Genomic DNA, 18,803 nt, shown 5'->3' on the forward strand with positions numbered 1-18,803 from the left:
TTATATAACCATATATGTATTGCGTTGAATGATAGCCAAAATTAATTTTTAATATTTTTATTAACACAACTTCAGATCTAAATAAAAATTATGAATTAAATTAACGGAGAAATTTTTTTAAGAAACATGTTTTAAAAAGCAATTTTCTAAAATATTCTACTGAGACAGTATGCCTTGCTGAAAAGTTAAAGTTTGCTGTTGTTTTTTAACCTCATCTTGCATTTCTAGAGCCATTTTTTTGAATTTTTCTGCTTTCTCTTCATTTTTTTCGGTACCATCGCCTCGAGCATACATTTGACTTAAATTAGCACAAGCATACATATTCCTTAACTCACAAGCCTTATAAGCAAATTGAAAAGCCTTTTTCATATCTTTATGGATGTAATATTCTTCTTTATCACTTATAATACTCCCACCTTTCGGGACATTGGAAGTTGTTTGCTTTGAAGGGTTTTTTGTTTGTGGTGAATTTGATTCAATATTTTCTTGTTTTTGTACTCCAGAAATATGCATACCAGATAGATAAAAACAAGCAGTTGCATTGTTCATGTCGCAACTCTTAGCTAAAAATTCTACACCCTACATAAAAAATGTATATTTTTTTTAGTTTTCTTGTAATATGAATAAATATTATTTAAGTAATTACTTTTGGCACATTCCTTTCAATCTGCTTAGGCATAGCCCTCGAAACTAGAAGTAGTCCAGAATGAAGACAAGCGTCAGGATCATTTAACGCGCAACCTTTCTCGTAATATTGGTAAGCTAATTTCGGATCTCCTTTACTTCCACTTTTTCCTTTACCTAAAAAACTATAATTTCCATATTTATAACATGATTTTGCGTAGCCATAATCATCGCAATTTGATTTGTAAACTTTTGAAGCCTTTTCAAAATCCTTTTTTATTCCTTCTAAATAATCTCCTAAAAGATGACACACTGAAAATAAAATAAAGTTCTTTACAGAATAAATGTTGCAATTTAAAGTTAAATAGGACTAAGAATTTGTGTTCGACGGTACAACTTCCTTTTATAACTACTAAATCATTTTCCACAAAAACTTTATTATGCACCACATAACAATGCACGTACCTTCTGGTTTCTTTTCTGAATAGCAACCAAATCTGTACTCGATACCTAATTTTTCCAAATATTCTTTAACGTCAGATTCTTTTTTTAAATCATACGACATTTTCTTAGGTTATTATATTAAATAAAATTAATGCAGTCAATAAGTCAAATATATTATGAAAATAAGTAAGTAAGTTGTCGAAATCAAAACTTTAATTTATCAATAATTTTTTTTTTTAATACATCACATCTCTTTACTGTCAAATGTCATTCTATACTTGATGGAGATTTTATTTGCGCTCTTGCCTCTTTTGACATTAACGTGCATACACTCACAAGTACTTCCGTTGCAAGTAGAAATATGAATATAAATCCGTTACAGGCCCACAAATCACTTCGTATTATCTTATCACTTCGTACATATTCACTTACATACATACATCTGTATTTTACATACGAAAATTAACTTTTTTTTCGGTAACTTTTTAAGTTTTATAAATTTCATCTAATACTATAAAAATGAAGAAAAACGAAAACGTCTTAATTCGAGATAAGACGTTTTGTCTTGAGACGTCACAATCAGTACTCAAAATGACAATTACTAATTGTGAATGGAAAAAATTAACGATTTTTTGGTTACTATATTATCAAAAGCATCTTTTTTGAAGAATTTTAAAGATTATAAGGAAAAAATAAAATAAATTTGGAAAATTTCATGTAATTGAAAGACGTTACAAAGCATCTACTTTTTTTTATTGAATCTAAAATAAATCAGCCGTAGGATGATGATTATTTTTTTTGAATAATTGAAAAAATTAGAGCAGATGGCACAAAAGAAAAAGCAATTATTTGGGAATTGTGATGCAATATTTTTTATACCAAAGATGAGAAGATATTTCTGAAGAATACTGTATTTCTCAGCCATAAACATTGTTGAAAAAGAAACCAAACCATTTAACATTATTTTTGCGGCATTTCACTTATGAGTAAGTAACTAAAATGACAATGTACTTACAACGATAAAAAATAAAATAAGCAGATTTGCCTGAACGCTGAAAAATTATAACACAACGCATTATTATTTGCTAATTAAAATTTATTTCAAATTCTTTCAAGTAACAAAATCTTAAAAAATTTATACATTCTCATTTTAAAAAATCACTAAAAAAAAAATTATTCTAAAAAGTAAGATGAATATAGTATTTATTTTGTTTTAGTTATCAAATTAATTATTGAAATCCTATACAAAAATATTTGTAAGTATAGAATATTATTATTTGGTTTCATTTTAAAAATTTTTCACACGTACATATAACTAATTGTAAAATAATAATTTCAGATTTTAATTACATATTAGAAAAACTTAAGTTTTTACATTAAAAATTTACTAATAATAAAAAAATTACAACAAAATTGTATGCTAAATTTATGTAATTTTTAATGTATAACAATGTAAATCAAAAAACTTTGATTTAAAATCATTTAATGGTACAAAAATATTTTTCTTCTTTCACAAAATAATATACAAACATTTTTATTTTCAGATTAATAAAAAAAATTAAGAAATTCATAATTTTTAACAAAATTTATAAATTCATTTTAAACAGGAACTATAGATAGATAAGTAGGACCTAAAAAAACAAATTTCTTATATTAGGTTAGATAAAGGGTGTTGATTTTTTTTTATTATTTATGTAACATACAGCAATGGTTAAAAAAAATACAAAAATACTTAGTAAAAAACAAATACATATAATTAAATATGATTTTTGTTTATAAATTTTATTTTTAATTTAATTTTATAAAATAATAAAAAGCAAATACACAATTCCAATAAAATCATAGCAAACCGAAAGAAAACATTTTTTGGTAATGCAAAAAAAATTTTTTAATAATGTAAAAAAAAATTTTTAATAATACATTTATTAAGTTAATTTAAGGACTTTTAAATTTATTGTACTTTATATTAAAATGATTTTCTTAATGTAGAAATATCAAATATAAAAAGCATCAATTGAAGATGAAGTTATATTATTCAAAAATTTTTTTAAATTTTCAAAATTACAATAAATTTGAAATTTAGAATCCAATAATGAAAAACTCCGTACTTTTAAAGAGTAACCATTAACTTCAATTAATGTATCTAAGTAAATATAGATTGATAACTAATTCATTCAATAGGGTCTTATTTGAAAAGTGCCTTTTTCTTAATATAATTTAATACTCTTCGTGCAGTAGAGACTGCAATTTTTGTGATTAATAGACTAAAAAGTGGTTTGTGCTACTTTTTTTTCAAAAATTCGGTTGGAATTCTAAACTTGATCCAAAATTATCAATTTACATCCCTAATTAATTATTATTTTTGCTATTTCAACAATGTTTTTCGCTTTGAAAATTGGCCGGGTTTGAATGTCATATTGTTTATAAATGAAATTACGAATATGTACATATAAAAATAATAGCATAAAAGCATATATAAGTTTTAAATTTAAAACTACAATTCTACAGAGTTAATTTTCATATTACTATTCATTCTTTTTACATAATATATATGTAGCTACTCCTAAAATCGTACAATTTTAATAAAATCAATTAAAAATTTTTTTAAAACATATCAAGATGCACCAAACATGGTTCTTTGAAATTTTTTGGTTCTTTACTGCATTTTCCCTTCGGTTTGCTAAATGAATTTTCTACAAATATATACTTATAATATTCGAAATAATTACAAATTAAACATTTTATATTAAACATTTACATTTAACTACATATTTACTCATTTAAATAAGAATAATCACCTATTAGATTGAAACAAAAAACAAAAATTAATCAAATTCATGCAAAATAAAAATTTTTTATTCTGAGAGATGAAATATTTTATATAATGTATGTAAGTATGCACTTACAATTTATAGAAATTTTCAATTTCTACCACTTAAATACATACATAAATTTTAAAGAAGTGCCTGTGCGTATAACAAGCATTATTTTTTTTTAATTCATTTTTTAATTTAAATTATATTATATTTTACCTATAATTAAATGTATATAATATCAACACTATATATTAATTGCATATTATAATAATCAAAGATTAATTATTATAATTACAAGAACAAATTTTTTGCTAATTAAATATTATATTAAATTAATTAATTGAATTGTTTTTTTTTTTTTTGTACTTGTGTAAATTAATAATTATTGTTATATAGTTATAAATTAAAAACAATTGTAAATATGTGTGTATAACAAAATTCTTTATGCATTACGAAAATATTGTTAAGCATGATTATTTAGAATTAAAAATAAAAATAAAATATTATAAAAGCCATGCATTTACAGAGAATTACAAGCCAAGAACTACAAAGAATTCTATCTATAAAAAAAATATTCTTCAAGTTTTTGTTTTCATACCTCTTCAATTTTAAATTTTACAATGAAACCAAGTTGAATTTTATATTTTAACTACAAAATTGCAATAACATTCCATTAATAGATAATTCAGTTTTTGGGTCTTAATTGGTAATTAGGACTCAAAAACTATTGTGTTTTACTGAAATTTTGAAGACTAGAGTTTATTAATATGATATTATTTCAAAAAAAAAGAAACATGCCAAACATATAAAATATTTTTTTTTGAACAATTAATCGCGATACATAAAAAATTTTGTTATATAAAAGATTTATATTAAATTATAATATTTAATATATAATTATTGTGTTATATGTTTTTATCAATATTAACATAATATTACTTTTGTGTTTAATTTAATTTGAAATATTTAAGAATTTTACCGTGTAACAAAACTTATTCTAATTATTTTGCATATACATATTATAATGATATGCGTTCATATAAATTATAATAATATTTTATTATTTTAAGGCGTATGAATATACATACATAGTATCAGACATGTTGTATTACAATTTTTTTTTTTCTTTTTTGATTAGTGCAATTTTTAATAATAACCATATATTAATAAAAAATATGAATGAGTTCTTACAAAGATTTATTATTAATAGCTATTAATTCAGTTTTAAAAGCGAAACAGCTTAAATTGGAATTCCCAGCTATTCAAACATTTTAGCAAATTTAATGACAAACGTAAAAAAATGACAATTTCGATTTCGATGACGATCAATTATATTTTGATTGTCATTTTTAAATTGTATGGCAAATTCGATTTAACTTATATGGCATTTGAAATTAAAAAATTCTTTTTAAAAAGAGATTCGATTTGTGTATTTTTTTTTTTCAATTAATATTACAATTTTTCACATATAAGAATTTTAGCTGAATATAAATTATATTCTTATACTTATTCAATTAATTTTCTGCTTATATAATTTTTTTTTTTTTTGAAAATTATTGAAGCAATTAAATACACGTACTTATTAAACGTTTAATTTTTATGAATGCAAAAATCTATTAGCATTAAGAATTTTTCAATAAATTTAAGTTGGGAACCCCAGTTAATAAGATAGAAATAAATAAATGATAAATATTAAATAATAGTAATTTGGTTTGCTTACTTTAAGTTAGTAAAATAAAATAAAAAAATCAAATACATAATAATATATATTTTTATAATACTATAAATATTGCTAAAATAAAGTTAAATTTAATTTTACATAGGCTTTAATTATGCTTGAAAAAAATTATTGAATGAATTATAATTATGATGAATGAAATGTTATAATTATGTAAATTTAAATACGTATTATAAATAAATATTTATATTATTATAATTATATAGTAAATCCGATTGTATTCGGTATTGCAATCATTTTTATCGCTATAAAAAATAAAAAGAGATTAAAATAAAGGTTAAAATCACTTATGTTATATATGTTATAGCTATTATTAAAATAAATATAAAAAATACAAAAGAAAAATTATCAATTATATTTAATTCAATTATTTTCAATTATTACAATTATTAATTGTATTTTTATTATATGTATATATTTATTTTAATATTTTATATATTATTTTATAAATTAACATAACCTTGAATATTAAATGGATAAAAGGTATATAAAATAAAATAAAAAATTTCAGAAACAAATTTATCACAGAAACAAAATTTCTATTAAATTAAAACAAATAAATATTCTCTATTTTGATTTGAATTCGAAATTATACAAATTATATAATTTTGACTAGATTTTTTCAATTTGTATTTAATATGAATTAAATTTTGGAATTTGATTAAGAAACTTTTACTATGTATTGATTTTGTAACTATTGATTTTATATTTCTCAATAACTTTATATAATGTATAAAAATTTCATAAATAATTCAGAATTTTTTATATATAATTTTTAAATTTTATTAATTACATTGAAATATATTTTCCGCTTCTTGTATTAGGTATGTAAAATTTATAAGTACAGTTTGAAAATTTATAAGTACAAGTTGAAATTGACCATGACAATTGTGAAAATCTTAAAATTATTAATAAATTAATAATTTTTTTAATAATCTAGAATTTTAATTTAACATACAATATAAAATAACGTGTACATTTTTTTATAATTATTAAAGTAGTATAAAATATATATTAAAAAATTATAAAATTTTATTTAAGTTTTTTTTACACAATCATCGTAACAAATGAAAATTAAATATATATGTATAATATGTTTTGTTAATGAATGATTGTATGAGGATATGGAGCGTTCATACTTAAATGCACATCTGACGTCAAATTAACTTATTCAAAAAAAAATACTGAATAAACGAAAATGACATTAGATTTAAATTTAGATATTTACGCATTTGAATGTATTTTTTTTATATATTGAATGCTGCGAGTATTTTAATCATTTGTTAAAATATTAGTACTTAATGCAATTAAAAAAATGATTACATAAAATACCTAAAATTTTAAAATTTAACATCATATTTTTAAATACTTGCGTATAACAAATTATAATATTAAAAGCACTAAATAAAAAAATAAATAATAAAGTCTATATATATATATATACAAATGTACATATATAATGTATAATAATATTCATATGTATGCAAAAATTAAATAACATATAATAATACTTATATAATACGCATAATATATAATCGACGTATTGTGTATAATGCGATTACACATATGTAACAATAAATAATAAAAATGAAATTTGATTTATTATTTTATATTTTCTTTTGGTTTTATTTTTAAACAATTTTTGGGGGCTTAGTTTTGTGAAGCCTTATTTATTTCAATTTTTTTTTTAAGCATAACAAAAGTTTGATGCATAGTTTTCATTTGATACCGGATACTATTTGTCATTTCCTTTTGTAATTGCTGTACTTCTTTAATATCTTTTCTTAAATTTTGATAATCATTTTTAACTTCAGCCATTGATTCTAATAATTCTAATACACGTACATCATCTATTAATTCACCATTTTCACTATTTTCAGCTAAATTTCTTTCAACTTGAACCAATTTATCGGCAACTGTATTTAATTGTGATCCAGCTTGTTGTACCTGTTATATATAAAAATGGAGTAAAAAAAATCAAAGAATAAAAATACGACAACATTTTATTAAAAAAAAATTCTAAAATAATTGTAATATATAAATTATAGTAAGTATATAAAAGTATGAAATGTGTTTCTGAATCAGATTGGCTCAATACGCTCAACATTTATATTTTATCGCCGCAAATGTATATTAATAAAACGATCTTAACCCACAATTCAGAAATTATAATTCATAGGCTGAAATTACTAGAATTTTAAAGTTGTTTAGTCACGTAATATTAATGAAACAGTACAAATGACCGACCAAAACAGTAAACACAAAATCGTTTTATTTGTGAGTTAAGCCAACCTGATTCTAAATCACTTGTATCAGATATATTTATATTTGTGATTATTAAATTGATGTAAGAAAATCTAATTTTAAAATTTTTTAGTGTATGTGGGATCTACAATATACAATAAAAAGTTTCAATGGCCTTACAGAAGAATTTACCACCAACCACAAATGCGTTTGTCAACTTAAAATCAACAAATCAATTTAAAAAAAAACTAATTTATATTTGGCTTGTAAAGACAGCGATTATCAAATTAATTATTTATAAAGAAATTTCACATTAATATTAAACATTATATTTATGTTATATTTCCACTTATATTGTGTTAACTATTAAATTAAGCATTCTCTAATCTAAGTTTTATTTATTGTCGGGTTAAATTTTTAATACGAAACAAATATGAATACATATAGATATTTTACGGTAACACTTCATATAATTTTACTTTGATTAATTTATTTAAGTACATATGTACAAAATCTAATTTAACTATTGTGTTTTTGCGGGTTAAGTAGGTGTAGGTAAAAAATATCCCCCACATAAATTAACTAATATTGTGTTAAAACTATATTATAATAATGACATCAAAAATGTTTCTTGAATATATGTACATACGAGTATTAAAAAATTTACGCAATTACTTATTAAAATCCTAAAAGGAAAACTCCTTTAAAATTTAGAAAATTCGCATTTAATTTTCGTGATATTAATATATGCGTATAATTTTTTAATAATTGAAAATATTTGCCATGATAATGGTCTAAAATTTTCTTTTGTATCATTCTTGTTATATTATAATATTTCATTATTATAATAAGAAAAAAAAAAAACAATTTTTTGTCAATCAAAGAAGCAAAAAAGAAAAACAAAATAATAATTTTAGGGTTTGTTTTCACATTACTATCATGAAAAGGTTAAAGTGTAAAAATATACGTCCTTCAAAGAACAGAATATAATAGTTTTTCCTTTTATTTATTATTATTTTATAACCTTTATTTATTAACCGATAGCACGAATATAATATTATAATATGTAGTTAGAATGTTTGTACATACACTATACGTACTATGTGAATTATTAATATAAACACATATATTTACATACATACACAGTATATAACACATAAATCATTATAATTTAAAAGCATCATTTATATAAAATAAATATTATATTAATTTACATAATATTGAAAAAATTTAATTCTAATTATGATTGAAAAATTATTGGTCAATACTCAAATAAATGAACTTATTTACAAAAAAAAAAAAACAAAATTAACTTTTTTATAAAATTGTATAAAAATTATGTACATATATACATACACATAAATATATACATAATGTTATTATGCCCTTTTTTTTTTCTTCTACACTTATTGATAAGAATTTAAATTTTATTATAAAACTTACCGATTTCTCAAGATTTATTATATGTTCCGATGACATTTTCTTTATTTTATTTTTTTTTAATTTATAATATTATTTTATAAAGTAGTTATTAAATAGGTTGATAATTAAATATTTAGTTACTTTATTTTCATTTTCATTTTGATTTCATTAATAAAATGAAGTTATTTTTATTATTGTAAAAAAATAAAATGCCAATATATTTTATAAATTTTTATATTTTGTTTTTTCACACAAGAATTCAATGTAATTAATTATTTTTTTTTCTTTTATTTAATTTCATATGTATATAAAATTTTATAGTAACAAAATTTTAGTAAAAAAGAAAAAAACAGAATATTTTCATCGTTTAGTACAACACAGTATGATAGATTTAATATGAATGAATATAAAAAAATAAAATGTATAAATTATTATAAGAAAATATTTTGATACATAATAATATTGTTATATATATACAACTGTTATATTTTTATATAATACATACGTCATATCTTTGGAGAAAAATTTTTTTTGTATGTAGTTGTATATAGAAACAGTAAAGACCACAAATAAATGGACATTTTATTAAAATGAAAACAATAATAAAAGGCAGGAGATATAATTTTAAATGAATTTTTTAAAGAAGTGTCCTACAGTTATTTAATAATGTTTTAATATAATTATAAACAACTACTCGTATAATTCAGCAATTAAAATTTTGTTGCTGAATAAATTAAGTTTTAATTAGATTTGCTTTTAGGTAGATTAAAAATTAATTCTTTCATTAAGTCTTTTTAGGAATTCAAAACAATAATACTGAAATATACATACTTTGAATTTGAACACTAAAAATTTAGTTTATAAAATTTAAATTTAATAGCTTACACTTACGTGTGTAAATAAATTTTTATGGCTTACGTATTCAGTAATGTAATTTTAATGGTTGAATAAAATAGAAGGCAGATTAGTCAAGATTTTAAGTAAATGTCAAGCTTTATATCAAAAATATTATAAATATATAAAGATGGAAAGTTTTAATACACAAAATGACACTTCGATATTTTTTGCTTTTTTACTTAAATTAATGACTGAAAATTTTTTAAAAATTGCTTCTACTGACTTCCTCTAGATTTTTCATATGATAAAACAAATATTTCGTGAATATGCCATTTATTTTAAAAGTATATGCACATATTAATTCACATTATACTTATATGTATATAAATGAACTATATAATATGTATGTGTTTTATGTATATTTAATATTGTCATTGCGCACAGTAAATTTTTTTCCAATATATATATATATATATATATACATTTACATACGTTATTACATTATATATATACGTATGTCCTATATATACGTATATCCATAAATATAGGAACTAAGCTTGTAAAATACATATATTTCAGTTTGAATGAATTACATTAATGTTTACAATATACCTAATAGCATCCTTTTATATTATGCCCATAAGATGATATGAGTACAATATATATTATGTACCACTATACTATTTATTATCCCGAATACATATTTATATCTTATTCTATTCAATTTTATTATGAATAATTAAAGAATTTCCTAATTTCAGGCATCAATTGAAAATTTATATTAGCAAAAATAAATATATAAGTGGGATACTACGTAAAATAACCATATGTATATATAGAAATATTTGAATGTAACAATATATAAATATATATGTGTATATAGCATTATCTAGGCTTAAAATATTTATGCATTGGCACTTTAAAAAATATTTATTTAGGTTACAAGGAAGTGGTTGTGCTTCTATAAAGGTTTATATATAGAAAAATTATGTAAACACGTTATAAAAAAGAATTTGTTACAAAAAAAAAAAAAACTTCAATTCTTTTGGTTTGATGCAATGACAACAATGATATTTTTAAAAGATCAGAAACAACTTAAATTTAAAACATTATTTAATATGTATATAGGTTTATTGTTAAAATTAATTAATAATTTAAATTTTAAAAATACACTTACATTATATCACTTTAACGAGCATATTACTTCAAAATTTGCTAAATTTACAGGATTTTTTTTTATTATAAAAATAGCTTACATTCTAATTTTAATAAAATTAATAAAGTCTATATTTAAAAAATAATATATAATTATGTATGATATATTTGTAAATTATGTAAAAGTATAATTAGATTACGCTTGTAAACAAAACTCAATATGAATAATTATATAAGGTATACGTTACAACATCATAACAATGATTGTGAAAACGGTAACAAATAATTATGATTTTGTAATTGTATAACAGAAATTTTAACAGTTATAACAGTTATATTCCAAGTTTTTTAAACAATAATTTGTAAAAAAAATAATTAATTTTTTTGACTACTACACAATTGTTTAATATTATTATTTTAAATTATCATTATTATTCTTATCTTTTGTTTTATATAATAAGAATACACATTTGAACTGAAATGGTAATCAATTACAATAATAATAACAATAATAATATATGTATATGTATTATTGATTGACATCTACATAATATGTATGTACATTCAACTTTAAAAATTTTATTAATCGACAATAGAAAAACGTAATTAAGAATTTAGATAAGAGTATATAATTTTGTTATTAGAATTATAGAACAAAAAATTGAACAAATTAATAATATTAATGTTAATGTTGTTTTAAAAATGATTTATTTTCTTATTTTGACTAAATACTTAGTTGAATGTCACATGTTATGTCCGCTATAGGTTCTAAATACACTGTATATATTTGCGCTGAGTTACATGATGTGTACATTGTGACATTCTCTTCTTGCGTATATATTATAATTATTTATTTATTTAAATATTTTATCAGTCCATAAAACAAAAAATTCTGTTAATTTTTATTTTAATAGCTGCTTAAATATATGAATCATTTATAATATTAATTATTGAATTCAAACATCACGAAATTTATTATAAATTTCTATAAATATTGTATAAGCTAGAAAATAATATGTCTCAGATAAAATTAATTATAATTTCTTAAACTCTAAATATTAGTAATTAAATTTTTTTTTCAATTATTTTAAATTTGTCAATTATATTTTTTGCCTATACTGTATATACCTTTGTCACCTACAATCATGTTATAATAAAATCGTAAATAAATATATGTACCTATATATATATACGTACATATACGTATTATTATTTTAAATTTTTAAATCTTTAACTTCTGTTTCACAATGTCAAATATAGTAAAAAGTGATAACAAAATATTTTGTGTTAAATAAAAAAAAATTTATAATAATAATCGCACACCACAATTAGAAAAATATGCAAAAATATATTTTCTAAAGCTTTAATGCCTAAAATTAAAAGCATCAATTGAAATCTTAGTTAAACGGTTTTCATACACGTACTACCTTTAAATTTTAAATGTAGTATTTGCACTATAATAGATTTTTTTTTATTATTTCAATGGTTAGTGGATCTCTTGGTTCTATACAAGAATATTTGGAGTTACTAACCTGTAACTATTGTAATTGTTATTATTTTAATTATTAAGTAATTAATTATTATTTTTACAGTTTTGAATCGCATAGTTATTTATTAAGAAAACGCACATTTTAAATTTAATAATCTTATTTATTATATTATTTTTTATTAACTTTACTGTATTCATCTGTAATGAATAAATTTTATTTTAAAAATCATCTAGATTTTTTCTTATTTTTTTGAAGACAACGACAGTGATAATGTATTAAAAGAAAAGTTTAAAGAAACTAATTGTATAATTTAAATTTTAAATTAAAAGTGCATTATATATACTAGTATATTCAACTTCGTAGTACAAAAAAAAAAATATTAGCAAAAATTGTCTTATTTAACTTTTAATACAAAAATTTTTATATTACATCATATTGTATGCGCACATATTCATCAATAATGACCTGCTGGAAGTGCAATGAGAACAAATTAATAAACATAATATTATTGTGCAAAATATTGAAATATTACACAAGATGTAAATAAGAATAATAACAAAATTACACAATTATGTAACTATTATAAGCTTCAACTTAAATCCCACTACACAATTAAGCTGAAAAAATATCCTGATCTTCTTAATTTAAATATTTGGCATCACTATATAATCAAAGTCGAAGGTTAATACAAAGATTTAATAAAAATATTTCCATCACGTTTTGCATGCCTAAATAATTTTATTTTGCGTCACAACCTCCATGAAGTATTTTCTATAGTTATCAACTTTTATTTAGTTATTTAACTAAATTTTAATTAAGGAGATAAAAATACTGAGTTTATAAAAGGTATAAAAGAAAGAAAAAATAATATTTTTATTTTAAATAGTCAAAAGAAGTTCAATACAGCGGTACAAAAATTGTTTATTTATAATTTTTAAAAGGATTTTATTGTAATCATACAAAAATTGTAACACATATTCTTAGTGTGAAATTAGCAAAATTAATTAAAATTTAGAATTTGTAATATATTAGGAGAGAAAAATTTATATCAATATTTAATAAAGAAGATTTAAAATGAGAGTTCTACAATCAGTAAGAAAAATATTATTTGAAATGTATATTAAATATTATAATTATAAAATCTTAATTTAGAAGCAAATTGAATTAATTGATCCTTCAGAACTTTTACGACCTGAATGTTCATTTGCTGATAAAAATCTTTCAAAATTTCGAGATTATACTATTGATGAAAATGATGCACTTAAAGAAAGAGTACGTGATACATATAGACAAATGCATTTGCACCAAACAGTTGATTTTGTAAAAGGTATTATTATTCAATTAATCTTAAAAACAAAATAAATAATTCTTGAAATAATTATTAAACATAAGTAAAAAATATTAAAATCTTTTTGTTATAAATAGATAAACATAAAAAATGGTTAAAATTTAATCATTTAAAAGCTACAATTAGAGAATGTTTAGAAAAATTGAATGATTTAGTAGATCATTCGGACCCTGATATCAATATTCCAAATATAATTCATGCTTTTCAAACGTAAGTAAAATTCTAGTATTATTTTTTTATATATTTATTATCAATTTCCTTATACTAAAAAGATAATTTTTAGAGCTGAACGTGTACGTGAAGAACATCCTACTTTAGATTGGTTACATTTAACTGCATTAATTCATGATTTAGGAAAAATTATGGCTTTTTATGATGAACCACAATGGGCAGTTGTTGGTGATACTTTTCCTGTAGGTTGTGAGTGGGGAAAGAGCATTGTTTATAGAGAAGAAAGTTTTATTGGGAATCCAGATGGTGATAGACCTGAATACAATACTAAATATGGAATGTACAAGAAAAATTGTGGATTAAAAAATCTTTTAATGTCATGGGGACATGACGAATACATGTATAATGTATTAAAGCACAATAAAGCTGGTTTACCTGAACGTAAAATATTTAAAATTATATTAAATTAAATAAATTTTTGATTTATTTATTTAAAAATTTGTAGAAGCTTTAAACATTATTCGCTATCACTCGTTTTATCCATGGCATACAGGTGGAGATTACGATTATTTATTAGCTCCAGAAGACGAAGAAACAAAGAAATGGGTTTTACTTTTCAAGTAAATTTAAATTTCTTTTATATATGTACGTTTAATTATAATGTATGTTTTTCTCATTTATCAGTCGATATGATTTATACACCAAAAGTGCAAAAATCCCTGATGTTGAGAGTTTGTGGCCATATTATCAATCTTTAATAGATAAATATTGTCCAGGAAAATTAGAATGGTGAAGTAGAATATGGATCTTTTTCGAGAATACATAGGTAAAATTCATTCAATTAAATATTTAATACAATATTCAAAAAATAGTACATTTTTTTTTCAGATTAAAAATTAAATTATTAAGTAAACACTAAAGAAATACATGTATACTAAAATTAGTTAATCGTAGGGTCATAATATATTATATTGCCTTATTTTTTTTTAATTTTGGGAAATATAATTCTTTGCATAAAGGCAAATCGGATACGCTATTGAAAACATAATAATGTCTGTTTTAAAGGAATATTAACAATTAAAGCGAAAAAGATATAGATCTATTACAAAATAATCTAGAATAATATAATAAAAGATTGAAATAATTTAGACAAATTTTACTGGTTTTTAATTTCAGCTTAAAGCAAACAACAAAAATATAATGTATTATTTTGCATATTTTATAACTTTATATATTAAATTATTTATTTGAAAGAAATTTTTTTATGCCACAGCAATAAAAAAGAAAACTAATAACATTAAATTCAAAATTTTAAATTATTAAATAAGAATACATAAACTTTAATGTTTAAATCTTATATAATATCAGCTGTTTTTAACCAGGCTAAAAGCAAAGTTAATGCTGGTTGCAAAAATACTAATTTTCAAAGATCTGTGTTAATACTTATAGATGAAATATCCTGAGTCATAAGATATTCACCATGGGCATCCGCAACGCTTTTAATTATCTGTAATAAATTGGTCAGATAAAAACATTCTAGACAAAAAAAAAATTTAACATTTTCATACTTCAAGTAACAGTTCCCTGTTCAACGTTCTCATTTTTGGTAAACGAGCAACCTAAAACGGAATTTAAAAAATTTTTTACAATATTTTTCAAAAGGAAAAAGTAATTAAAAAAGTGTTTCTTACAAAAATAGTCGAATTAGCTTAAATTTTATTGTTTTAAATCGACAACCACATCATTTATAACTTACTGTTGCGAATTCCTTTACAATTAATTTCAAAGCATATTCTTTAATGTCTTGAACTTTGGTTATGTCACTCGCTTCCAAAGTTTGCAAAACATTTTCAACTGTTATATTATGCTCTAAGGAATATTTACAAAAGGAATGCAAGCGGTTATTTGATAATCCATAAAAGCTTGGAGCTTGAAATAAGTATAACGAGTCCTGCGGTGGCAATTTCGTTTCGCCGTAATATATATACCTCAATAAGGACATAAATGCTTCTAGAGAAGGGGAAATTTCTCCGATTTGAATCTAAAATTAAAAAAATTTCTTATTCTTCTTATTAAGATCTTATTTACATAATACATTTTATATATAAATATAATTGATATTATTTTGATATAAATACAGTCTGCATTAATTAGTACTTACGTTCACAATATTATCAGGGGGCATGAAAGAGCGAAACATTGCTTGGAAATATGTACATCGTGCGGATAATATTGATTTATGGGCAGGTATAACGTGACCATCAAGTACCAAATTAATATCACAAAATTCTTTCCCAGTAAATTCTAAAAATACTGCCATATCCATTTCCAACATTGTTCCGGCATTTTTTTCAAATGGCACTTCAAGATTTGACTTGTTTGGATTAATTAGACGTTTTCTAATTATTTCTACCAAAAGTGATTTGTCCAGATCTCCAAATTCGCTAGACATTACGACATCATGAAAATTTTCATCCTTTACAATAAAGGCCATGCAATGATCCTTTATAACTTGAATTTTATTTTTGTCAGCATTATACAATGCTTCAAGAACATTTGACTTAGAAATTTTATGCTCCAAAAAATGAATACATCCAGCAGCCAAACGTGGCATTAAAAGTTGGCCAGCCAATGTGTAAATATCTGTGATTAATATTACAATATTTTTCCCATAGCATTTTTTTAGGTCAATATTATCTGTATAAATGTAGTTCAATATAATTTCAAAGGCTTCAGGGTTTGCGTTGGGTAATCGGATCTCCAACATTGGATCATTGCAGGTTACATCTCTATTACCAAAAACTTTTTCTAAAGTTGGAAAAAAAAAAACAAAATTAAGAGTTAGATCAGCGTGACCTGCACAACTTTACCTAAATGTTGTTTTTTCGCCTCACGAGCTGCAAGAATTTTTGTCCGTAAAAAGTTTGATCTAGCCGCAACAAAAGCAATATGTGCTTGAATTTTAGTTTCCTCTTGTCCAACAATAAAAACGATATCACAAAACTGTTTTTCAGCAAAAAACTTTGCAAAGTCATCTGGTAGGGTACATCTTGGGTAACTTGAAAACTGAAAGCGGTAAGTATCTCCTCGTCTGACACTGTTATCAACAGTTCCGCCAAAAATATACATAGCATCACCTATAACAGCCGCAGCGTGAAAAACTCTTCCGGAAGGGACACAAGAATTTGCTTCTGGAGTTACTACAGACCATACTTTACAATCTAAGTCGTAACAATGCAAATCATTTGGCAACGTAGAATCAGCAGACCCTCCAAACACGTAAAGAAATCTATCATGATGTACCATCGTGTGGCCATACCTTCTAGATGGTGGTGCAGACCCTCTTAAAACATTTGGAATCCTTCTCCAAGTTTTTGATTTGAAATGAAATTCGAATAATGAATTTGTGATTTGAAGTCCACTTTGCCCAGAAAAAACGTACATACAATCTCTAGCTACTGCAACAGGAAAATTGCAACATGTTGGAGGTCTATCACCCTCTTGAATTATTTCTTCCCATTCATGCACATCACCACCTAATTCTAAGGTCCACATATCATTTAACCTAGCATTTCCGTCATACCCCGCATAAATCCACATTTTATTATCATGTACACATGCACCATGAGCCGATCTTGGCACTGGTACTCTTCCACTAAATTTCCATTCCACCCACTGAGCGCTTTGAAATTTATATTCAAAGAGATCATTTTTATTCGTCAAGTTAGAGTTTGAATGGATGTCGCCTGTATATCCACCAAATATAAACATTGAGCTACCAAAAACTATAGCTGAAATTTTTAAAAGTAAATTAATTTAAATTAAACTAAAAGAAAAATATTTTATTTACCCGAATGATGGTACCTTGGAGCAGGAGGATTACCAGTACAGCATGCTCGTCCCCAAGATTTATCTTTAGCTCCAAATCTTAAGAGATCATTTAACATATTTTTTCCATTATCACCACCAAACACATACATTGCATCTTTATAAGCTACAACAGTGTGTTTGCTTCGTTTAGCCCCGACAAATTCGGCACATTCCAACATTTTAGACCACTGATGCGTTGCTGTGTATGTATTAAAATCAACATTCAAACTATATGCACTAGGGGAAACTGACTTGTGCCCCCTCACTGAGGAGCTCAATGAAGTCATCATATCTTATTTCAGTTTCTTGTTTTCAAAAATAAATACATAAGTTCTTCTTTGATAAATTTATAATTATATCTACATATGTATACATAATAAAAAGAAAATTACCTTCCTACCTACCTTTCACACAATATCCCAAATCAACATTGACTAAAATCAATCGCAGCCACAATAAACATCTTATAACAATTAGAATTTTGATACCAAATGTTATTAAAAACTTAAAAAAAGACTAGCCATATAAAATCTTTGACAATTCCAAACATTTTAATCCACCTTCTTAAAATTTATATGTATTTAGTTTACTAAACAGAAAATGTACAATTAAACATTCCTTTCTTTCGTCAACTTCTTCTAATA

The 18,803-nt window shown here is 22.5% G+C and overlaps 4 protein-coding genes across 7 annotated transcripts; 1 reads left to right on the plus strand and 3 right to left on the minus strand.

Annotated features, from left to right (window-relative positions):
* Positions 1-41: 41 nt before the first annotated feature.
* LOC129617805 (cytochrome c oxidase assembly factor 7 homolog) lies at positions 42-1,328 on the minus strand. Its single transcript, XM_055532865.1, has 3 exons — positions 1,090-1,328; positions 647-936; positions 42-579 (listed from the first exon to the last, which is right to left on the minus strand). Exons 1-3 carry the CDS (start codon positions 1,187-1,189, stop codon positions 157-159), a joined length of 813 nt encoding a protein of 270 aa, XP_055388840.1. The 5' UTR covers positions 1,190-1,328; the 3' UTR covers positions 42-156.
* A 1,240-nt stretch (positions 1,329-2,568) lies between these two features.
* LOC129618437 (uncharacterized) lies at positions 2,569-9,495 on the minus strand. 3 transcript variants are annotated; one of them, XM_055533175.1, is made up of 3 exons: positions 9,009-9,144; positions 7,352-7,569; positions 2,569-2,699 (listed from the first exon to the last, which is right to left on the minus strand). In XM_055533175.1, the coding sequence occupies exons 1-3, from the start codon at positions 9,048-9,050 to the stop codon at positions 2,663-2,665; spliced, it is 297 nt and encodes a 98-aa protein (XP_055389150.1). In that variant the 5' UTR covers positions 9,051-9,144; the 3' UTR covers positions 2,569-2,662. The 3 variants fall into 3 exon arrangements, with proteins under 3 accessions (XP_055389150.1, XP_055389149.1, XP_055389148.1); XM_055533174.1 differs by lacking the exons at positions 2,569-2,699; positions 9,009-9,144 and adding an exon at positions 9,310-9,495 and having other exon boundaries at positions 7,113-7,569; XM_055533173.1 differs by lacking the exon at positions 2,569-2,699 and having other exon boundaries at positions 7,113-7,569.
* Positions 9,496-13,666: 4,171 nt separating this feature from the next.
* Positions 13,667-15,443, plus strand: LOC129617229 (inositol oxygenase). The gene is made up of 7 exons (XM_055532581.1): positions 13,667-13,862; positions 13,923-14,097; positions 14,196-14,328; positions 14,402-14,730; positions 14,795-14,909; positions 14,974-15,115; positions 15,178-15,443. Exons 1-6 carry the CDS (start codon positions 13,845-13,847, stop codon positions 15,080-15,082), a joined length of 879 nt encoding a protein of 292 aa, XP_055388556.1. The 5' UTR covers positions 13,667-13,844; the 3' UTR covers positions 15,083-15,115; positions 15,178-15,443.
* Positions 15,431-18,796, minus strand: LOC129617210 (leucine-zipper-like transcriptional regulator 1 homolog). Of its 2 annotated transcripts, none has more exons than XM_055532577.1 (7): positions 18,564-18,796; positions 18,140-18,464; positions 17,160-18,080; positions 16,451-17,097; positions 16,046-16,330; positions 15,858-15,908; positions 15,431-15,796 (listed from the first exon to the last, which is right to left on the minus strand). In XM_055532577.1, the coding sequence occupies exons 2-7, from the start codon at positions 18,447-18,449 to the stop codon at positions 15,713-15,715; spliced, it is 2,298 nt and encodes a 765-aa protein (XP_055388552.1). In that variant the 5' UTR covers positions 18,450-18,464; positions 18,564-18,796; the 3' UTR covers positions 15,431-15,712. The 2 variants fall into 2 exon arrangements, 1 of the variants encoding a protein (XP_055388552.1); XR_008697688.1 differs by having other exon boundaries at positions 15,708-15,796; positions 15,981-16,330.
* Between the last annotated feature and the right edge of the window lie 7 nt (positions 18,797-18,803).

The sequence above is a fragment of the Condylostylus longicornis genome, unplaced genomic scaffold (assembly GCF_029603195.1).
Source record: "Condylostylus longicornis isolate FDR11 unplaced genomic scaffold, ASM2960319v2 ptg000006l, whole genome shotgun sequence".
NCBI lineage: Eukaryota > Metazoa > Arthropoda > Insecta > Diptera > Dolichopodidae > Condylostylus > Condylostylus longicornis.